The sequence below is a fragment of the Brienomyrus brachyistius genome, chromosome 9 (genome assembly GCF_023856365.1).
Source record: "Brienomyrus brachyistius isolate T26 chromosome 9, BBRACH_0.4, whole genome shotgun sequence".
Taxonomy (NCBI): domain Eukaryota; kingdom Metazoa; phylum Chordata; class Actinopteri; order Osteoglossiformes; family Mormyridae; genus Brienomyrus; species Brienomyrus brachyistius.
Genome location: NC_064541.1, coordinates 11,213,305 through 11,237,183, shown reverse-complemented (window position 1 = coordinate 11,237,183; position 23,879 = coordinate 11,213,305). Strand labels below are relative to the sequence as shown.

Below are 23,879 nucleotides of genomic sequence, written 5' to 3'. Positions count from 1 at the left end.
CTTCTCAAATCGTGAGATGTTTATTAATTTAGTATTTTTCAGGTTGCAATGTTTCAATAATAGTGGCGGTACACACTGAGAATGTGAGCGTGCAAACAGATTTCATCACTGTCTAAATAACGACCCAGAACAGGTGGGTAGTTCAGGTCTAAAAAGTAAAACTCCAGACCAAGATTTTGTTTCAATCAACCAGCTGAGTATAAAGAGTCACAGTTCTCACATCAGATTGGTCGGCACTAAAACCTGGTCTGGTTTTTTATTTCTTGGATCTTAACTGTCCACCTCTGGTGTTCAGACACACAAAAATCACAAGAACAGCCTTTGACATGTCAGAAAATGGACAAGCCTACACTGGACAAAACTCTCACCGATCACGCAGTGAGGTCGCGGACTTCATAGCCACCACTGTATTTATAAGACGTGACAGAGCAGTGTGTCCCGAATGTTCCTTTGGACTTGAGCCCAGAGAGCAGAGAAAAGGAAACTCACTGGAGAACTGGTGGCTATTTTGAGGCTGAGAAGTACCATTTTCTCCACTCTCCTTTGGATGTCTGTTTACTCAGCCTCCAAGAAAGGAACAAGCAGAACCCCGGCGTGTCCTGTAGCACTTCCTCAGAGTTACCATCCTCTTTTCCTGTCATATTTCAAATTAAAAGATCAGTGTTTACCATTCCGATGGACGTAAAACACCAGTGAGGATTACTTTTCTTTTTGTTTATTTGATTTTTAGGAACAGAAATTTGGAATGTTTGCCAGTTACGGTACATTCTAACTTGAACTACTGACCTAGGATCAGTATATCTTGCCAAACATCATTAACAGGTAGAAAGTCACACTGACCCAGAGTCCGTTCCTAAGAACATAATCATATTTACTGGAGAACAAATTCTGCGCTCGCCACCTTGAACCAGCACTGGCGCCCACAGAGACTGTAATAAGGTTGTGTTGTCTTAATAGGATTAACCAGCAGGGCTAAATTAAAATTGCGATTTATATTTTTTTAAATATTGGCTGTACAGAATATCAGACTGATCCCAGTTACCTGAGACAGACATGAAATGAGTCATTCTTTTGTTAAGATCCATAAGTATAATAAATGTTAGTGTTCCCCTTCCTGGAAAATCCATTACTGATTTGTAGAGTTTTCTTAAGACAGGCAAAACTCTAAACGGCCTTAACATTAATACCTGGTAGGTAGTTTGATGTAACCGGATCTAACTTCATTTCACCTTCGTCAGCTCAAGCAACCGGGCCTTTAATAACTGTTTAACCTTCAAGTTGTCCTCTGCTCTCCTCGGAACAGGTGTTTTGAACTTCTATTGGGTCTTTAAGATCAATTATTATGTATAGGATTCTAGATACCATTGGACCAGACCACTCAACACAAAGACATACGTAACAGGAAACTAACAAACTGATATTACAAAGGTGTAATTCGTTTATTTTTAAAATTGTTCTCTGTAGTCATTTTTAATGCTACACCATTTTCTTTGGAAGCATTTGAAATAATAATAATAATAATAATAATAATAATAAAGACACAAGCCTTAGATGACTTCCACATATGCATAGTTTTACTACAGTAAACTGCAGTTAACTATGAAAGTACCTTTAAAATTTATTCCTACCTGAGAAGGTCCTTCTTCCTGCTAGGAAAATCATTAGCAAATCATTAGGTTCAATAAAATGTTGTGAGTTAACGTTTGACTAGCGTTAGGGAAGAGGTTCTTCGCACTGCTCACCGGCAAGTCCAAGGAGTGACTCCCGAACGCACCTAACACTCAGGTAAGCTTAACGATTTTTACTTTTGCTGTGGTTGGCCACTCAGTTTACTCACATTTCGATATCGTGGTATATCAATTGCTGAATTTAACCATCATTTGATGCTAGGTGTTGTTTACAAGCCATTGGAGGACGATCATCTGGTGAACGTTACATGGATAGTGTCAAATTGGGAGTCAGCTAGCGAGAGACAAGATAGGAACTATTTGCATGTGATCTTGTACAAGTTCCTCAAAGTGTCTGATAATAGGTCCACTAAATGTCGGGATGGAATTGGTGTGAGGTGCATTGATCTTTACCAGAAATATACCTTCCAAAATAAGCCTGGGCCTCTTGGTTTAAACAAGCCTTTATCGGGGGGTGCCATGGATTCCGTATTCACCCAGTATTTTAGGGGGTCATGTGTCATTTTTTTAATCCACGATATTCCAAGAGTCGGCATTTCAATGTTAAATTTGTGACTTAAAAGGGTCAATCTTTACAAGTCTGGTCCAACCTGTAGACGTGGTGAGAAGATCCTGTAAAATCTGCTGCCAACACAAATAGACAATGGAAATGTAGACGTTTAAGAAATGGTTTCTTCTATAAAAGAAATGTTTGTTCAGTCCCAAACGTCTTTTATAATTGTCATGTGCGCTTTCCTAATGTACACAATCTTTGAATAGCCATATGTCAGGGAAAGAATGAATGAAATGAAAATGATGAGGGGATTATTAAACTGGTATGACATTTTCCAAGAGCAAATTGAAACATTTAAACAGCTGAATGGTAGCAGACAGACAATCCACAAGGTTACCTGGGTCCTCTCAATGTCACCTTGTTCTAACTTACCAAGTAGCTTAGTGTCAGTGAGCATGCAATGGAATTAACAGGGAACATTGGACCCAAGTTGCATTTTAAACAGACACACCTCTTCACGAAGTGAAATTGCCACAGGCAGACCATGTACGGCCTGGCCCTCGCTCTTCGGTCAGTCCTTGGAAATCACCTTGGCCAAGTGCCAACTCCCTGTCATTGTCAGATTATTCTCTCAACAAAAACGCTCAGGTGCTTCTTTAGATTAAAGTTCTTCCTTTCTGTTTCGGTTCAGAATAACCCCCTATGTCTGCTGTGATAGTCATAGTTTGTAGTGGTTTTTACCCACTGTAAGCGATGTGTGAGATCTGTAGGTGACAGGACTGCTGAAGGACAGCTATACTCCAAGGTCGGATGTGGGAGCAGATTACTCAGCCTTTACGCAAACAGTGCCTGCCTCACCATCAGTCTGCTGTTAACCGTAACCTCTTACGGGAATCACTCACCCTGATCTAAATCATTCCTTCCATCTTTGCTATACCCACTTGTCCTAGGCAGGGTTGCTGATAACAGATATTTAATCTTACCAGTAATTCCATATTCCCAGACAATAAGCTCCATTGTCACTGATATATATTCCTATATTATATTCTTCAGTAACATAAACCAAGAGCACCTTGAAGCCAGAGAGTCGTCAGAACAGCAATTCAGCACTAATTACAGAAAATGACAAATTATATTTCTACTCAAACTCTGTGCTGGAAATGGAATGTTTTTCACTTTCAGACTATCTCAATGTCTCAGCAGTCAGTCTCTCTCCCATCTAGTCACCCTGATAGCCAGCAGCCACTCCCACAACCACACCTAGTAGTGACCTTTCCAGAGACTTTGTATCACCAATGTCAAACTGTGACCTTAGGGAGACTCGCCTTTGAAAGCGCTGAGAGGAATGCCCCGAATTAGAATCAAATGTCCAGTACTTTCATCCACCAAAAACTTCAAATACATCTCGGTGCTGCATTGTGCTGCCACACTGGCCACAAGCGGAGTCTTATCTCAGTTCAGCCAAGTCCCAGAGAAAGTCTGACAGCGACACGTGTGCAGGGTGACTTTCAAAACAGGCAAAATGTCAAAAAAAACATCACCTGTGTGTACATTCGCAGAACGTGCTGCAAAATCTACGGTAGAAAGGCGGATGAAAGATGTAGCGGCCCGTGAATAAGTAACCAGCCTTTAACAGAGCAGGTGCAGGAACTGGGAGCATTTTCACTGGTGCTCCCGGCCACGTTTGTGCCTCACTGCTTGATCGTCACCGAATTGGTACGTGCTGGTTACTGGGTGCTTCACCTTACCTTTCCAGTGACCACTGGAAGCCTGCAGCTGGTGAATCGGAGGTGGATCGGTCTTTTTCATTTCCCCTGACCTGTGAAAACCTGTCCCTTTGCTCACATACCTCATACACCCCACAGGAACTCAAGATGGCTCCGACTGCAGGCTTACTAGGCCTGACTCTCTTGTTCGGTGCTGTAAGTATCCCATTTTAGTATTTTTGGTTATATATAATGTGATTATAACCTAAAAATTGAGGACTACAAAAAAGGAATGATCACTTGATGATTTATTAATGTTATTACATGCAATTTTTAAGATTTTAATTTAAGTAAACTGTGACCAAGACAAGGTCGCATGCTTGGTGGCTCAGTGGGAAGATTGGTGGCACGGCACCTCCAGGGTCTGGTTTGCATGTTCTTCCTGTGTTCTTTCCTCTGGGTTCTCCAGTTTATCCCTGCTGTCCAAAAATACGCAGTTAGGCAAACTGGTGTCTATGAATTGCCACTTGGGTGCTATTGTGTGTGTGGTTCACACACAACGTCCCCACAACGTGATTATAAACTTGTTATTTTTATGTTGTGGGGAGCATTTTTCAGGTCCCTATAAGGATAACCTCAATTTAATTGGATAGATAATAATATGGTTATCTCCGAGGATAAGCCTGGCAAAGCCAAGAGACAACCTCAAAAATGTCATCGTAGAAATCTGGATGCACACACACTCCTAGATGTACATACTGTATTAATCATTAACCCCAGCACAAGTGTTTCCTTGAAAGAACAGCCGTTCACAGACACGGAGGATGTATATGAACAGTAAATAAATTCCCATTTTTCTCTTAATGGAAGCATCAGTTTGCCCTAGTATTGAGGACGATGAAATGACAATGTTGCTCATACCTTGCTGTAATCCCGATGCTCGAGGTCGTTGGCCTTGGATGGGAAGACAAAGCTGGACCTCTGGAGGACAAGATACTTGATGTGCCAGAAGGAACCATGGAACCATATCCCATACATCAGGTGGGCGTGGAGCTTTCTCTGTGCCTCATTTTAAACAAGATGTAGTCTTGGCTGATATTGGAAGACTCTAAGTTAACTGCCCTAGAATTGGTTCTCTTTCGGATTGTGTAACTGCCACATAAATGGTCGGTTCTTGATGATGATGGTTTGGTCAAACAAATGAACAGTGGTTCAGCTTTATTTTGGATCTTTTGAAACCTTGAAAACATTTGAAACTCTACTTTCTGTCAACAGTTCAAATCGCCCAAGCCCGAGGTGACATCATACAGGATGTCAGGTGACCCTGATGGCAAGTTCTTGGTGTCCAGTGAGGGCTGGCTTTACCTTGAGAGGGCGCTGTCCTGGGCAGAAAGGAGCCGCTACAGCTTACAGGCACGGCACTTCCAGCATCGCCAGACCTCTGTCTGATAATGCTACATCTAACATTAGGAACAATATCTACAACGTCTTGGTAGTTAATGATTGACAAAACTTTCTGTTGTAATGTCAGATTATGTCAAAACAAACGTAAGAGACACAGGCGGGTAGCCCCATAAAATCTTAAACAAATATGTTTGAAGACTTTAAAAATGAATGTTTATAGAAGCTCAGCTTTGTGACAGCTTCCTCAGCGTAATTGACGGTGCAGTATTCATCAGTGGGGCTTGCTTCTTAATTTGATTTGCTTCTTAGTATACTGAGCTTTAATTTACTCTGCTGTGCTAATGTTTAAAGATCGAAGCCCTGGCTGACTCAGAAACGGTGGATGGGCCATACTCTGTGACCATAAACGTGATCGACATCAACAACCACCGACCGGCATTTAACCAGACAGAGTACAATGGGATGGTGAGGGAGCACAGAGCAGCTGGTGTGTATCTTACCACGTCTCAGTCTGCACGCTGTAGCTGTAAAGGCGGATTATGTTTTGTCTATAGTCAATATATTGTCAAATAGAGCTTGTCCAGGAAATACAGTCTACAGTAAATTTTGACCAATCACGTAGATTGTTATGTGCTATACGTCATTACAATTAACCTATTGGACCAATGGTAGTGTAGCTTTCAAGTTTACATAGCAGTTGAATTTTGTAAAGGCAAGTTCTGCATACATAAGCCATGTGGTCCAGCATATGGGCTTAAAAAAGAACCAGACAAGCCAATGTTTCAACCAGAGTCGCATCTCTCATTCCAGGGTTGGCTTTCATGAAGGTCTTTGCTACCGACCTGGATGATCCCGAGACCCCCAACGCCAAGCTGAGCTACAGCATCCTGAGTCAGATCCCAGACGTCACCAAAATACCACTTTTCCAGATTGATAGTGTCACCGGGGAAATTGCCACCACCCCAGAAGGTATGCTGTGACTCTGGTCCAAGATATTCACTTTGATTAAAGTTAAATTATCAAAGAAACTGGCCAATGGTCATGGAATTAATTCCAGTCTAAGAGACACTCAGACAATCAGGGCTGTCGGAAGTATATAATGATAATAAATCCATTAATGCTCAATTCCCCCCCCCCCCCCATTATTTTGTAAATGTGCGTAAGAAAAAGTAATTATTTATTGGAATTTATAAAAGTATCCTTCGTAATTTCAGAGTACATCATTGTTTCCCAACCCGATCCTTGGGAACCCACAGGATCCACATTTCTGCTCCCTCCCAGCGTCCTGCCAGACAATTCACATTTTCACATGGACTGTCTGCATGTCCCCGAGGAGCAGATTAGGAAACACTGGTCTACATGAAGGATAATGTTTTATTTATTTTTTGCGTGTTTCAGGAGAGGCGACTCTGAAAGCCAGAGAAGGTGTCACGCCCATAGGTACAGAAGACTGGAAAAGCGAGGACATCTTGAAGAGGAAATTTGAAGAGTATTGCTCCCCAGTGAAAGACATTCCCTATGAGTTCAACCCCTTTTACACCTGCGTCGAGAGATCAGGTCAGACCATTTCCAGGATGAGTTAGTGCCAAATGGATAAACTTTGTATAAAAAAGTTTCTGGACTTTAAGAAAGTCCAGACCAAGATTTTGTTTCAACCAAGCAGTTGAGTACTCTGTAACTGACTCTTGGTACTCAACTGGTTGGTTGAATCAAAATCTTGGTCTGGATTTTAACTTTCTGGACCTGAACTTTCTTCCTCTGTCTAGATGCCTGAAAACTATTGCAACCCATTTTTGAATGTTCACCTTTTGAAGTCTCTAAAACAAAATAGTTGAAAAAATGTCCAAAAATAGCTTAATAACTAACTAATGGGGTGTTTCAAGTTTGATTTGTCACATAGTACACCCCTCTGCAGTGGTCTTACGTACCCAGAGTTAACTCGATAAAACCAAGTTAACTAAACTTGATTGCTACAATCAGCCCCCAGCAAATTTAATATGTAAAGGAGCAGCACCAAATATCCATACCAGGATAAAAACCTTGGTATTTCTTGGCATCAGATTGAAGAGAAAATCAGTGGTATCGCCCATCCTTGTTATTTGGTAAAATGTGTTGAGGTTCAAAAAGTGGAACTAACTCCTGGTTTACTCCTAAAGCCTGAACTTAACTTGGTTAGGTGTAGAGTGCAAATTACCAGGGCAATATACCCTGTGAGCTACGAATAGTAGCATGAAAAACTCGGAAGTAAAACCTTAAGAAACCTTGGTAAGCCAATAAATTTGCTTCACAGTACATCCCTCTGCAGTGGTCCAGTGTTAGATGGCTTAGTACGAAAGGACATTTTCTGTGGAAGAAAATTATGACAAAAAGTCATTTAATTTTCATGCATATTGCCGTACTGCATTTTGTGATTATAAAATTAAAACACAGTATTAGGAAAAACTATTTTCCAAAGGAGCATGAAAGACTGTTGAATCATGAATTAATCTTCTGCATTTCTTCCCCATAAATTTACTTATAGAACATGAAACCAATCCACTCGGAACGGTTATTCTGGACATTTCGTTGCTGTACTTCTGCATGCTGCATCATGCAGCACCATAGCGCAGTAGGCACCCTTGTCATCAGGCAAGGTGTTATGGGTAACATTGAGCCAAGAAGGAAAATATGTGGTGATACTGTACAGCAGAAAATGGGAAACAGGATGACGCTCCCATTCAGCGTGCAGCCAAGGTCGTCACACACGTGCACAGAGGCTAAATTAAAAACCCTTCCTGGTCTAATTGCAAACAAAGTGATTAGCCCCTTTGAGGGTACAATTAAAGCAGAACACAGAGTCACAAAATTTGTACCACCCAACTGAAGAACCTCAATGGCTTTACAGGAAGGAAGAGGAGAGAAGGGAGACTAAGTGGGGTTCTTCGGCCAGTAGCAATGTTACCTTACACCTTTCAGAATTAGGAGTCCGAATCCTGCCCGCAGATTCTCCCCATATATTGTGCGTTTCCCCCCGCAGTTTGAAACACGTACTGTGAGACAGCATTTCTCAATTATCCACAGTGAGTGAGCATGTTTGTGTGCGTGCACCGGCATGCCATCCAGGGTACCTCCTGTGCTATGGTTCCTAGGATACTAAGTAATTGGCGGTTGGTTGGATGGATGATAAAATATAGCTGAACATTGGATGCAGACACAGGGAACTGGCTGAACCTGAAAAGCAGAGCTAAATACACTCGTCACAGGAGGTGCCTGAGTTTCTCTCACATATTACACAATTGTTTTGGCAGATAAAAATAACAAATTCACTATTTACATATGAAATAAGAAGTAACAGAAAAGTACGGTACATCTCCAACTATGGTTTGCCTTGAAGGTGTCATTTTACTCACTTGGTTAGGTCTGCTGACAATCTACCCTGTTTCGTGAATGTCTAGAGTCCAAACGGATGAATCCATCGGACAGCCCAGACTACACTCTGATCATCAAGGTGGAGGACTTAGAGGGCACGTCTGAGAACGCGCTCAGTGACCACGCATGGGTCAGCATTGTGGTGCAGCAAAATCTCTGGTTCGCCCCAAAATCTATCACGATAGATGAGAACCACGAGGGACCCTACCCCATGAAGATCGCTGAGGTAACCCCCTATCTGAAGCGCTTGGGTGGGCGATGTCACGTCTGAAGGTTTAGGTATTCTCAAGAACTTGTCGCCTCTGATTTCCCTCGTTCATTTGGAGAGTCCTTTATGTTTTTTTGTGTATATTTGCAAATATATACATATATATGCATTTGTTTTATTGGGCAGGTCCAGTCAAATGAGATTGGAGCACATTACTTTCTTAGCCAAAAGGAACGATACCCCAGATTTCCCTTTGAAATAAACGAAGAAGGTCACATATTTGTCACATCAGCTTTGGACAGAGAGGAGAAAGACATGGTAATGTATTGCCTATCATTTCTTTTTCTGAGAGCAGTACAGTTTTCCTGAAGTTTCCGCAGTGTAGAACGTGTGGAACGTGTGTATGTCAGAAACTGAATCAAAACATTTGTCTGTGTTTCAGTATATTCTGGTGGTATTTGCCAGAGATGATTTAGACACTGACTTAGAGGAACCCTTGGAGATCCAAGTTGTTGTGGAAGACCTTAATGACAACAAGCCTGTTTGTGAGCATCTGGTGAGCCAATTTGAGGTGCAAGAAAATGAAGACATTGGTAAGATCAACAATATTTTTCATGTGAGAACTTTGAAATCCAGCGCTCGGTCTTGTCAGAGTGCATGTAAGACTGCAGTGGTGTGATCCTAGAGTGTGCAAACATACCCTTCCTTGTCTTCAGGTAGCTTGATCGGAGTTCTGCAGGTCTATGACCTTGACAAGGATAAATCACCCAACAGCCTTCTCAGATATGAAATAGTGGACCAGGAACCCAAGACACCCTCAGCGAAAATGTTCCTAATCGACAGTTTTACGGGCAAGATTCAACTGGGCAACTCCAACCTCCAGAGGAAAGAAGTTCCAGAATATCAGCTCACTATCAAGGTTTCTGATAAAGCTGGGGATTCTACAGGTAACCAGTTCAACCAGTATCCCTCTATGAAAACCCAGTCAAAGGGATAACAGCTAAATCCTTTGTCATATTTCAAGTTACACACATTTATGGGCATCCTGCTATCCACTCAAGAAAAGGATTATAAGAAAGTGTGGCCGTTTTTATGTGGGTTTGATCGTTATTTTCATGTTTTAGTATAAATGATTAGGTATTACGTATATTCTGTCAAGGAAAATATACATGTTGAAATTATCAGCCTGAATCATGTCACATTTCGTTCTTAGGGTACAGTACACAGTGCAGTGCTGTCATCAGGGTCATCGATATCAACAACGAAATTCCAGCGTTTGAAAAGAATAATGTAAGGATACTCAACTGAACTACATCAAGAATAGTTTTTCAGCATCTGAAATGTGCAGACCTTGGAATACCCAACAATCCACGTTTCCAGTCTTATATTTGCTTGTGTTTTTTTTTTTTTTTTAGTACGGGGAAATTACCACAGCTGAAGACACAGAATTGGGCACCATCTTGCTCAGTGTCTTAGCCACAGATGCGGATGACCCTGGGACTGGCAGCTCCAAGGTGGTATACCACATCCAAAGTGGGGACCCTGAGGAGGTCTTCGCCATTTACAACAATGAAACCAACGGGCAGCACATTGGCAGGCTCTACATTGCCAGGGTAAAGTAATTTGGAACCATACATTTATCTAATCTCATTCATCAGTAAAGCTTTATATCCACAGTTCAAGTCTGAAAAATACTCTTTTTCCAGCCTCTTGATTTTGAGACCACATCAGTCTACACACTCGTCATTGATGCTAGGAACCCCGAACCTCTGGTGAAGGGAGTCGAGTATGACAACCGATCGACGGCAGTTGTCCGTATCCAAATCACCAACGTTAACGAGCCCCCAGAGTTCACTGATGATATTTATGAAGTAAACGTCAAAGAAAATATCACTGTTGGAACAACTATCATTGAAATGAACGCCGAAGACCCAGAAGGCAAAGATATCAGGTATCAGTATTGAGATGATGAACTGTTTCTCTTTCTACCCCTTGACTCTTGTGCCCACCTGATCGCTGGGCAAATCAGATAAAGGTTTACAAAAGCATCAGCAAGTCAAACAGATCGGACCAACCTTGGCATTAAGCTTGCTTTGGGACTGATTACTTGCTGCACATGTAGGAACTTTTTCATGGTGCCACCCAATTTACCTGATCATTTCGTAACTGTGCCTTCCTTATGATTTAGATTCAAATTGGAAGGAGATGAGAGGAACTGGCTTGTCATCAACCCGAATACTGGGGAAATCAAGACGAAGGCTAGTCTGGACCGGGAGGAAGTATCAGAATACAAAGTACGCGTGTTTGCTTATGAAAAAGGTGAGTATCATTTGATTGTCTTCATTTACAGGTTATATTAAATTACCGACAATGAGGTTTTGAAGGCAGTCCGGTGGTTTGTACCGTAACATCCTTAGTGCTACTAATCAATTTAGGGTGAAATTAAAAGCCCCTGATTTGTAGATGCAAGCATCAAAATGGTAAACAAGCCCTGCCCACTCCTTTCATCATTACGACTAGTTTACGTAATTTGAAGTAACCTAGTTCAAGAAATAAAATAAAACTGATAATGCCGTACGCTTTGTTGCTGTTTAGTAAGTCTCAAAAAATGTAACTTTCCACACCCAAAGCTGGATAAGGAAGGGGACCCCAAAAAACTGTGTCTTTCTCTTTCAACCCAAAGACTCACCCAACCTACAGACATGGAGGGATGTTAATATCCGGCTGGAAGATGTCAACGACAACATTCCGAAGCTGACGGTGACGCAGGGCTTTGTGTGTGCGAATCACCCCCAGCCTATCATCCTGATCGCTGAAGATAAGGATGGTCCACCCTTTGGACAACCTTTGACCTTTGCCATGTCTAAAAAGGCTCCTAACTGGGAGATTAGGCAGACTGACGGTAGGTACAACACTGGGTTTCTAAACAGAATGTCGAACTGGGGGATGTATTACATCTAGTGTTGGGGAAGTTAGTCACAAAGGTAATCCATTATAGACAGAGGTGCAGATCCAGAAAGTACAAATTCAGACCAAGATTTTGTTTCAACCAAGCAGTTGGCTACTCTGTGACTGTGATTCTTTATACTCAACTGGTTGGTGGAAATAAAATCTTGGTCTGGATTTTCTGAACCTGAACTTTCCACCCCTGTCTGTAGCAGATTACTTTTGTGACTAACTTCCCCAACGCTGATCGCATCTCGATTTAGACATGTAGACCAATTTTTCATCTTCCAAAAACTGTGAGGGCGTTAAGTGGTTCTACACTCTTTTAGGAACATCTGCTAAACTTGTGTTGAAGACTGCACCCAAAGAGGACGTGACATTTAACATCCCGATCAGCATCAAAGACAACGCAGGCCTGGGAGTGCCTCAGTTGTTTGAGGGTAAGCTTGACCCAAAATATATGGCTGCAAGACAAATATAATTAAATATAATATTTATAGGGGTTATGCAATGGTGTGAATGAATATGTAATTCTGCCATGGCTGCAGCAGATGAGCTGTTATTTAGGGGGAAACACACACAAATGTACCTGCAGTAATGCTGACAGATCCTGATAGTTTATCGTGGCTCTGGGTTGTTATTTACACTCACTTTCTCCCCCTTTGGCTTTCTGTTCTCCCCCTGCCTGCCGCACCCTCTTCGGTCACCATGAACCTGCCTGGCCCTGTCACCCCGGCCCAGTCCGCGTGTGTAACTGCACGCAGCTGGGCCACTGCTACATAGCACCTGCACCCCAAGAATGGAGGCTGGGATTGTCCAAAACCATAGGAATCCTGGCCGGGACGCTGGGCGGCGTGGGTAAGGAAAACACTGCACCGTCCCTCAGAGTGACACATTAACCCTTTGAAGCTCTTTAGACTATTTACTATATTTAAGTACATGGTACATCTGTTATAATGTTGTAGTCCAGAGTGTGTGAGGTTGTGTGATACTGGCATGACATGACTCTAAAAGGGAGAAGACCTGGTAGGTAGAGCAACATGTCTGTGTGTGTGTGTGTGTGTGTTTATGTGTTTTGCAATTTTGTGCGATTGGGGGTGGGAGAGAAAGTAGCACTTGTTGCTGACAGGGAGGCAGGTAGGGGGGAGGGAAAAAGAGGACATGGGGGCTAAAAAGAGCCCAGCCAACAGCATTCCAGACAAGGGGCTGGAAAACCAGACTGTCCAGTCGAAATCCGGACAAGTGGCCGCCCTGCGTGACACGCATGTCCTGCTTCCATTAGTGTGCAGTTTTGCGTACGTCGCGTAATGCTGATAAGGCCTTGAGGACCCTGCTAAGAAAAGCTACTTTTTGCTTTGTCGTCCTACAGCCCTGCTACTCTTGATCGCTTTCTACCGAATCAGAAAGAGCAACGAGAAGAAGAAGAAGGCAGTGGTCCAGGGCGAGGGGGAAACCATGCTGCAATAAATGCGAGCAAGGGGTCCAGCGCCAGGGAGACGTGCTGGAAGCGAGACGGCGGGTTTCCCTCGGCAGGCGGAGCGAGACCCGCATGGTTAACTGTAACACTGCTCTGTCGATTTTATTGCATGTATCTACACGGGGTGAATTATTAGACACATATTCTGAATTCAAGTGCATGTTTTTATCGTGCGCAACTTGCTCAGGGACATGCTCATCATCTCAAAAGTGGCGGTGGGGGGGGGGGGGAGGGAGTAGAGGGGCATTTGAAATGGTATAAATGCTGAATACTTTAGCACAAACGCTTTTATTAATATTATAAATATGTATAATAAATCAATTTTAATTTAAATTAGACTTTCTAATAGTGCTGCACCAGTGACTGGAAAAGTAGTGCCCCACCCCAGCCTGACTGCACCCTGTCACATCAGTAACAGAAATATGCACTGACCTCTCTATCTGTCAAACTGTTTTGTTTCATATTTGGTTTGCTTGTGAAATAACCGCGGTCAGTTAGCATGTAAGTCCAGTCAGTAATGCAGGTAGCAGTTTGGATGTTGGAGGTATTTATTTTATGTTTTTACCTCCCAATTTAAATAAATTCGGGAATTCACAAAGTACAGTACTTTCAAAAGTCTTAGCTGTGTTCTAACCACTGTCACTGTCTTCAGTTATTGTGCTGACACTGAACAATGGCTGGTCGCTTCATGCCGTCTAACGACCCCATAGAAATAAATGTGAGACATTGTTTATGTAAATTATAGCTTGCTTTTGGAATGTTCCGTCGTTTAGAAGTTACCATCTGAGCAGTAATTGCTTTCCCCTTGAGCACATTCGACATTTAGCATGTTTCTCAGAATTTTTTGGTTACGGTGGGGGTGCCATTGGTGGGGAGGGACCCAGACTGTACCTATTTCTTCCAAATGCATCACAATGGTTCAACATATAAAGTCTGCAATCATGTTAATAAGGTTAGTATATTTGCATACTTGTGCACATGCATTATTACTGGAAGAAACCGTGTTTGTTTTTAACACAAGTGTTATTAAATAAAGTGAGCTGCTTCGGTGACAAAGAGTCCGTGTTTTGTCATAAATACAGCCGATTAGCCAATTAATGAGTGTATCATGGAGAAACATGAATGTGCCCCCCAATCAGAAGAGGGTAGATGCAGGACAAAGACGCCCTATTGGGGCATCAAAAGAGACTCAAAGGAGGGCATGCAAGATAAAGTCATAGGTGATGTTTTGGGTTAGACAGCCCAAACAGCAGGAGCAGAAAAGGCCTCTCTGTCAGGGTCGGCCTGGATCTCTCCATCCATGATGCCTTTCAATCCCTCTGATTGCTGCTTTTACTGAAATAAGCTCCTCAGAAACCTGGCCTCGGTCCAAACAAATAACAAAATGGAATACTAAGTTATTGCCGTTCTTTGTTTTTGATTTGATTTTTGTTTCCCAAAGGATTATTAGTAAATTTGGAAAAGGACTTTGGTCCAGATACACATATGATCAGGATAATCCACCCACCCCCCCCTCACAATACACCCCCCCCCCCCCCCCGCTCCCAGGCATGGGGGATTAGACCACCATAATCTCATCTCGACCATTCCAGCATCACCTGTGTCAGACAGATACAATGAGGCTGATGAGAATGGCAGGAATCTCAGGAACATCAATAATAATGTTGAAAACAGGTTCCAGGTTTCAGAATATGCAAGAAAAATGTCATCTAACCCATCTCCAAATGGGCCGTTTTTTCTGTAATTTATATGCAGGTTCTGTGTGTGTGCTTCAGAAATCCACGGTTAGGTGAAATGGGGTCTCTGTCAGGAGCTTTTAGGTGTGTAAACGTGGATGGATGTGATGTGTTTCTCCACCCGATCCCCAGACAATCCACATTTTTGCTCCTTCACTGCTGTCTTGGGAAAATGTGAATTGTCTGGCAAAGAATTGGGAGGGAGCAAAAACGTGGACTGTCTGGGGATCCCCGAGGACCGGATTGGGAAACATCGTCCCAGAAAACTCTGTAATGATGACATGAAAAAGCCAGTCTTAAGAGCAGAGATGTATTTAGCATCTCCCATTCAGCACATTACGTGAGCAGTAATGGCAGATCAGCCAGCGGCTTTGCCGGGTCAGTAACTGGAACATCTGCACTGTAGTAAAAACCCTCAGACGCTTATGATTGAGAACATTTCTGCTTCTTTCCATAAACACATCCAATATCTGGCTTTTCCTGTCTTCTCATACACACTTAACCGCCAGATATGTAATGTTGGTCCTCCATGCGTTCCGCTCTCCATTGTACAGGAGAGGCTTGCTGTCATCTGATAAAATCACAGGAATCGTGAGCTATGTTTGTAGGATAATGTGGGCCAGGCGATGAAGGGAGAGTTTCAAAAAGAGCTGTTAGGCTACTGGACAAATCACAGGCTCCAACAATCTCTTTGGTTGGTAATCATTTCAATTTTATATACACACACATATATTTATATTTTAATATAAATATGGACATGCTGGACAATTTCTTTTTTATAAACAAGTGTGAAAAATATACCAATTAACATTGAAAATCTGCCCCTAATAAGCAATGCATTTATAGTGCTAAATGAAATTAAACATTGAACATGTTTAGAGCAAAATAATAAATAATATGGACAAAGGTTACTGTGTTCGCTGGTCATCCCTGATTTTATGTGAGATGTGAGAAGCTGCTTGAGTATTTCACATCCAGTGAGCTATCTTAGGGTTCTAACTTTGATATCATGAAATGCTATCAGCTACACAGTTTTTTACTGGTGAATCTTTCAATTTGGCTTTTTCATTTTCCATCAGAAAGCGTCTTTGCAAAGGAAAACATCTGTTGCAGTTTCTAAGGAAACCGGGTTTTTCAGCCAAGGAAAGTGTTAGAAATGAACAAAGACAGACACAGAAATTATTTGAGAAGTGAGTCCTTGACTCGCTTGAAATGACAGTCTCCTGGTTGTTTATGTTTCAGGCCTCCAGCCTCTGGTATCTAGGCAACCAGTTCCAAAACAATTAGTCCATACAAATGATGTCAAAGTGTTAAAATGCAAAGAGCAGGACAGCTTTACCGCGTCCTATCCTTTGTTTATCGTTGCCTCACAGAGGCACAGGCACAACCCTGCTGGTTTAAAAGAAATGTGAGGACCAGACTTCCCATTGCTACAGGATAAGCTACACAATTAGCATCGTATCTGCTTTCAACAGCAAACTTCTTTTTATTTTTAACTGACGATCGTATTGACACTTTTAAAGGACTTTTGGACAAATGCATCCCAAGATAGCAGATTGGTCCTACTATTTACAGCGTTCATGTTTGTTTAATGTAATATTGAGTAACCATGCAACAGAAAATTGCAAATGATCGTCGCATTTTTTTAAAAAGCTCCACATAACTTTGAAATCAAATTTAAGGATTTATGTGATATTAAAATAGATTGAAAAATATTGCCATACAACTAGAGGAGGTCCAAGCCATAAGGTCTTAACTGAGTAAACCTTTACTGAAAACGCATGCAGGATTCACCCTCCACAAAGAATCCACAGCAATCAGGCTCCACAAAGGACCTTAGGACTGACGTGGCCATCAGAGTGCTGCCTCACTGTAGCAGACAGAAGTGGGTAGACAGAACGCATCATGTATCCTTCCATGACATTGTAAGCAATGGAGCTCTCACCATGATAATTGAGTTACAGGTCAAAGAGAAGTCTTGGTTGAGAAGACAATCACCTTGATGCATGGTAAGATCTGCCAGTGCATAAACAGGGCGACCCAGAGGCTTGGTATACTGCAAAACCATGCTATTTAATTTATATGCAAAGAAAAGGGTGCATTTGAGCAGGTTGCCTTGTTTCCAAGGTTACAGACATGAACCTGACCACTGCTCTATGCCCATGGACCCATAGATAAGCTGGCAGGTAAACCGATGGCTTCAAATTGCCTTAATTGTGTATCTCCAATGCAAGGTTTATCTTGCCTTTCAATACTATCGCTCTGCTCGGAACAGTGCTGATTGGATAGGGAGTAAGTGAGGATAGATACATTTAAAATACCTGAAAAATACCTGAAGAACAACCATGAAGTCCAGCGTGATTTTGCTTAGAGATTTGTATACTTGTGAAGAAGACAGTAAGTGAGTAACTGAATAGATGACGCGGATGCTGCTGACTGACCCCCTCTGTTGTTTTTTTCGTGGCCAAGCTTACAATAATCTACTATTTTTAGGTTCAGGCTCTATTTAAATTAAAGGCACATGTTATGAGTAACCCTTCAGCAGTCCAGCAGTACCTCAAAACAACCATCCAGATCTGCACTTAAAATAAAGACAGATTTAGTTTTTTTTTTACTATTCCATGATTTGTAAATGATTAGTCTACATGAAGAATAGGGTTAGTAATAGTGAAGAAAAGGATTCATCCCAATCCTTGTGATTTTTCACTAAAAAACGTAGCAAGACCAACAAATGTACAGTAAACATCGCAAACTGTTGCGACCCAAAGGATCTTAAAAGAGAATCAGGAAACAGTGTTAACCAATAAAAGGACATTAATTACTTCTGAAAACCCAGAGTTTTTTTTTTGAAGTCCTACTTGTTTGCCCAAAGAACGATGCTGGTGCAGTAGCAGCATCGGACTCATCGGCGTAATGCAGGGGAGAGCAGAGTACAGGCCGGGCTGTTAAACCTCGCAGCAGAACCTGTTTGTGATCCCAGACGTCTGTGTGACTTACAGAGCGGAACTGCAGCCATAAGCGAAGCCTGGCAGAGCAGATGGACGTCTTCCGGAAACATCCTGCTAAGAAGCCTCACCTGCATGCAATGTCCAGGAGATGGAGGGCAGGCCTTTAAGGAGGAACTGGGAGAGTCCCAAAATACTCACTGTATTACTGTTCACTCACTGTTCTGCTCCTTTTGTAAAGTATTAGTAAGCCTGCGTCTAGGTCACATTTCAAGGTCACAAGGTCACAAGTCAAGGCAACATTTCAGTCACATTTCACCTGGAAAAAAATACTGAATTTCTAAAATGGCAGAACTTGCATCAATATAAAAAAAATAAGTATTTAATAGCATGCAGGTGTGATATACTTTCCCACTGCGGGATCTTTACTGTCGGCATGAGATGCTGAGACATCAGACTGAGAAATCTGTGTGTTCAAAAGAGCTCCTGTTTTGCTTTAAAATTGGTAGGATTTGTCTATGGTTCAGGTCAATTGCCTGTTTAGGAAGATAGTTTGAAAAGTCAGTTAACTATACACTATACATTACTATTACTACTATTAATAAAATCCCCCCCCCCCCCGCCATGTCATCATAACAGCATCCCACCTGTTTTAGGCTAGAGAATAATGGCGATTGTGGCAGTGACCTTAAAAGGGCTGCAGGGATGTTCATTTGTCTGAAGATTGTTTAATTAATGTGAGTCACTGAAGGGTTTAATTTATCTGAAAGTGGGCGACAGGAGGGTACGCTTTTGGACTTGCACAGAAAAAGAGCACAAACCTGTCAAAAGCGGGAACTGCACTGTCTGGTGCATGAGGCTGCTGCCAAAGAACTGCATTAAATCTGTTATAGCGAGTACAGAACAAAAGGGTCTGCAGAGAATAGCTCTGTCTGCACTTAATTCTTGCCTCATACACATACTTAAGTCTTCCTCCTGGTATGTGACAGCATCCCAACTCTAGCTGCACGAAAATAACTTCCCTCCTGTACTGACGCTTAAGCGGCTAAGGTGACTCAGTAACGCAGGAGACGTGGGTTACAGCCTGACACCCTGTCATCATCTTTGCAGGCTATATCATTCTTGTTTCTTCAAATTTATGAAAAGTGCCACTTATATGTAAAATACAGCCCATCTTGTAGTGCTCACAGCTATATTGTATCCATGTGTGTAAATTACTGGGGAAGGGAAATACCCCCCCCCCCCACCCAACAATTTCTCTTAAATGTGTGGAGGCCTCAGCCTCTCCCCCCCCCCTACATCCCCAAAATTCGAATCAAAGTTATGCCCTTGACTGTATCCCACCACATTCAAAGCTTTATGTGTAACAAAATGGACAATGACACATGAAATAGACAGAATATATTAGGTATTACTGTCTTAGAAGTGATTAAAGCATTTGGCTCGTTTTGGCAGGACCACTACCGGACTTCGTTAGTCACACTGCTAAGGTAACGATTGTTTAACCTGGCTAATGTTAAGACACTTCAATATAAATAAAACCTAGTAAGAAAGTATTTTGCTCAGTTTACAAGAAAAAGACACGGGTAATCTTTCAGGCAAGAGTGACTCACTGGCACTGTTGTAGTCCTTGTGATTGTATTCAAACCCAGGAGACGTATCACAGGTGCTTTGAAGAAAAGATATAATGGTTCAGAACAACCAATGCAGATACAAAGAGAAAAAATATCAGCACATTCTGCTGCGCATTCTGATAACAACTCGCTTTACAACACTGCGCAACCCACTGCTGTTCGTAAGTTAGAAACGGATACAATTAAATACTTGCTTGTGATTTAATTTAAACATTACGTGTATGTGGAAATACGACATGTTAGCCTATAACCCAAAAGCTGCGTTCCTGAAAATAAAAAGCTAATTCGTGCTTTAGAAAAAAAACAAGAATTATGGGGGACATTGGGTTGGAGCAAAACAGTTAAAAACTTCCCAAGTAACACACACACACATACACACACACACACACACATATACACACACACACACACACGCACGCACACACAAAACAGGAACCTTAAAAGAATGACGCTGTATATAATATATAGCTAATAATGTAAATCCATACATCCTACAATTAAATCTGCGCAATAATATTTCAGGCTTTACCTCCCTATTGCACTCACTGCTTGACTTTTTGAATCAAACATGTTGTGCTGCGTCAAATGAGCGTTTTTTGTTTTTTATTATCAAATGTGGAATGAATGTAAAAACAAACGGGACCTGGTGCAGTGACTGGGTGTTGCATGCAACTGTTTTCCATGTATGAACAGCAATATCTGGCTGTATATCTTCCTCGGAATCAGTAGGTGGCGGTATTTACACATTTCCTAAGAAGAACCGTGGGGAGGTCTAGGAATGTCATATGTAGTCTCACCCCGTTGTGAATTGTTGCGAAAAGGCTGTTCCTGGTTTGGCTGCCCCCGTGGTTGGGTGCAGATGTGAGATTTAGGGCTCTGGAACTAGACAGCAGGCAGGCGACTTCGGGAGGGCAACCGGATAGAATCCAATGATTAGCGATGATGTTCAGCTTTGTGTCTGTCCAGGGCCAACTGCCCATACTAATAGTCTGTGACACTCAAGGTAAATGACTGGAAACGGTGCTATGGAAACAGGTGTTTTCAGGGACAGTAATATGGGTAGTAATGGATTACATTGCTGTGCCTGAAAGCGGTGAGGTGACAGTGGCGAACCGCCACGCCACCATGCCACCCCTTGCCAGTTGCCCATATTCAATATTTATCATTATCTCTGATATTAATCAATTAATCAATTGCTGGCTTCTAAATACCAATTACGTGCTCAATTGCTTCCATCATTGGCAATTGTAAACATTTTATCGTTTACTTTTACATTGTGTGTGAATGTGCTTAATGTGTTTTTCCCTCTGTCGATCTCCGTTCTCTGTGTATCTATGTAGCGCCGCGGTCCGGGAACGTCACATCTCCGTATTGGTTTGTGTGACAATAAAGCCCTACTTGACTATAACGTTTTGCCTAGTTTGGCAGCTGTTTATTGACGGAGTTTGTTGGGTCGGGGCACCACTTATTACTTGCCGAATGAAATAGGCTCCATCTAGTGGTTAATAAGAGAAAAACTGTCGAATACAACAAGCGACAATAACAATGAACGACAATGAAGTTCAGACAGGGAAAATTTTCACTGATCACTCAGGTATCTAATGAAACTGCTAACATCTGATCCATAATCAATTCAAACTTCAGTTTATTATGCTTATGTGTTATAATCACGCCACGATTTCTAAGGAGAGCACTGAACAAATCGCCTGATTTGGTGATTACATGATTCTACAAAATGTAATCCCATGTTTTTCTTAGTACTTGCTAAATAATTATAATGAAGAAATTAATAGGAAATGTTGCCGGGGTAAATTCTTAGAATTTTTAAAGTCAAAGGCTAGCCTCATAAAGATTGTTGTAAAACCCATACGGTTTTTTTCCAGATAGGTTATATTTTAACAGAAGGAAGTTGGTTAGATGCCGATTGCCCGCAGTCGTTTACCTGAATGTATCCGAGGTACATGCTTTTCACCGTGTTTGGCCCTCACATGAGCGCGGGAGGTGGGGTAACGGACGGATTTATGCAGTATTTGCACACAAGACCAATAAAAGCAGAGGAAAGCCAACCTGAGAGATAGAACTGTATGACACATACGCAGTTGCAAAGATGGATCAAATCACAAATTTTTCTCAACAAATACAATGTATCTGTCCACTCATAAGAAATAACATTACATATTATAGGACAAAGAGCTCCATCTAGTGTATGTCACAATAATCACACCATAGTTTTCTGATTATTGCTAGTCGGGCTACTATGGGATCGATACTGATTAATTGCTTTCGCTTGTAAGGTAAATTTCCACGCTCCGGTTTGATTTGTTTAACATGGAAACAAATGGGCCTCTTTTTGTAGCCAGGTGTGTGAAGATTGCAGTCCAACAGCATCATTTAATGTAATATTAAGTCATTTTAATATCCAGTTCCTTACCTGAGCAACATGTTTGTGTTACAATGCTGGTGTTTTTCCACAGTCACTGAAACACACGAACACTGTTTGCCTAATGCACTAATCTCATTTACATCATTACTGCATCACACTTAAGTAGGTTTGGGCTTCCTCTATGCATCCGCTGTTATTCCCTTCCACGGCCATAAATATGCTTAATTTAAAATAAACTTATTTGCTAAAATTGCAGGTCTTTAAACTTAAATTTCAGAGATCATCAAAAGTGCTTTAAACATTTGCATTTTATATTACTTGTTGTTGCATCATTCACTTATTCAGTTCTTCAATGGTACGGCTGCAAAAAGACACTTCATTTGCCACAAAGGGAACTGACTCAAAGTCAAAGACCAGCAAATTCCGTAAGTGTAACTGGATCGTGAGGCGGCCCGATGCCTCCCGTGGGGGCATGCTGACCCCGTGAAGTGAGCAGCAGCTGGGTAACCCGAACACAGGTTGCAGGAGGTATATGGGTTTGCAGATGATTTGCAGTCTGGCCTGCAGGTGATTAAAAATAGCCTGACTAAATGGCGTGAAACGTGGTCGCATGCAGTCGGTATTCAGTCTTCCATGTCAATCCTAAACTCAATGCAACAGGACCATTATCGTTAGACAATGTTGCACGGGGGAGAAATAAGTTAAGGCTGTTATTTTTCTAAACTGGAGAATAAGTATTGATAGAATTATCAGAAGCCAAAGAAGAAAAGGTTTGTAGAAACCAGGCTAACATACGTTTAGAAGCACTGCGTAAAGAAAAATTTACTTTGGCCAGTGGATTTTGCAGGGGAATGTTACTATCTGCATTAACTCAGCCACGAATCTCTACAACAGACAGAAATGATCAGTTTACTTGTGGGCAATACCTGCAGTATATTATAGTGTCAGTTATAACTGTCTGTTAAAAATTCCTCATAGCTGAGACTTCTTTAACCAGCATAATCATGTCTAGGTTTTAAACTTGTCAAGACACGACTGTTTACAGTAAATGTCAGAAATGTGACATCCCTGGAGAACATTGGGAAACTGGAGCAGAATTAAGTGGATCAATGATTGAGATACTGAAGATTCATCATTTCAATAAGGAATTACATGGTCTTGAAAATATTAACAAGTGTTTCCTCCCACATAGCTGACTTCATAGATAAATACAAGTGTGTTAAGTAGTTCCACTGAAATGATAATATAAAAACAAGGTTCAAACAATTCATACATAGTGAAAAAGAAATCTGATTATTAATTTGCCATGACAGGCCACCCCCCCCCCCCCTTCCGCTTTGTGGGAGAAGCTCCTGACTTCCCCGGAACCCTGCCTGCGATTAGCGGCTTGAACATGAATGCACTGATAGTCCTCTTCCTATAACAGATGTAACCCCAATGTAATGCGACTCCAAATCTGCAAATACATCATTGTACTTGTTAACATTTTATTAAAGCAATCTGCAAACAAAATGTCACAGATACGTTCTTTTTTAAAACACATACATTAGTTACATAATGTGAATACATCTGTGCTGTTAAATAATGGAGCCTTGTATGACAGCTGCATAAATTACTTTCAAGTAGTCAGCAAGCACTCTACGTGACATCAGCAGTCATCTACACCCATCCTGGGTCCTAACAGTCCACCACTAAAACACATATGTTCTGTCAATGAAACAGACAACACCCAGCATCAATGCTACAAACTGCTGCACCCTTTTAACTTGTTGTATCTTCAAAAGATTAACATACTATGAGTTTTACACAATCCAAAAAGTGTCAAGTTTTTCCATTTAAAGGCCAAAAAAC

The 23,879-nt window shown here is 41.6% G+C and overlaps 1 protein-coding gene across 2 annotated transcripts; it reads left to right on the top strand.

The window, feature by feature from the left end:
• Nucleotides 1-1,690: 1,690 nt before the first annotated feature.
• On the top strand, nt 1,691-14,386 carry cdh17 (cadherin 17, LI cadherin (liver-intestine)). Of its 2 annotated transcripts, none has more exons than XM_049026917.1 (19): nt 1,691-1,785; nt 4,047-4,103; nt 4,833-4,928; nt 5,163-5,300; nt 5,643-5,778; nt 6,102-6,260; nt 6,690-6,848; nt 8,726-8,925; nt 9,094-9,225; nt 9,350-9,500; nt 9,624-9,854; nt 10,121-10,197; nt 10,323-10,520; nt 10,614-10,858; nt 11,096-11,226; nt 11,591-11,809; nt 12,183-12,293; nt 12,595-12,711; nt 13,223-14,386. In XM_049026917.1, exons 2-19 carry the CDS (start codon nt 4,056-4,058, stop codon nt 13,318-13,320), a joined length of 2,646 nt encoding a protein of 881 aa, XP_048882874.1. In that variant the 5' UTR covers nt 1,691-1,785; nt 4,047-4,055; the 3' UTR covers nt 13,321-14,386. The 2 variants fall into 2 exon arrangements, with proteins under 2 accessions (XP_048882874.1, XP_048882875.1); XM_049026918.1 differs by having other exon boundaries at nt 1,729-1,785; nt 3,938-4,103.
• The last annotated feature ends 9,493 nt before the right edge of the window (nt 14,387-23,879 follow it).

Bases quoted from the DNA above. Each gene is read 5' to 3' on its own strand.
- cdh17 (XM_049026917.1), top strand. From the start codon at position 4,056: ATGGCTCCGACTGCAGGCTTACTAGGCCTGACTCTCTTGTTCGGTGCT. The intron at 10,521-10,613 runs GTAAAGTAATTT...CTCTTTTTCCAG, and splicing joins GCAGGCTCTACATTGCCAGG to CCTCTTGATTTTGAGACCAC. The intron at 10,859-11,095 runs GTATCAGTATTG...CTTATGATTTAG, and splicing joins CCAGAAGGCAAAGATATCAG to ATTCAAATTGGAAGGAGATG.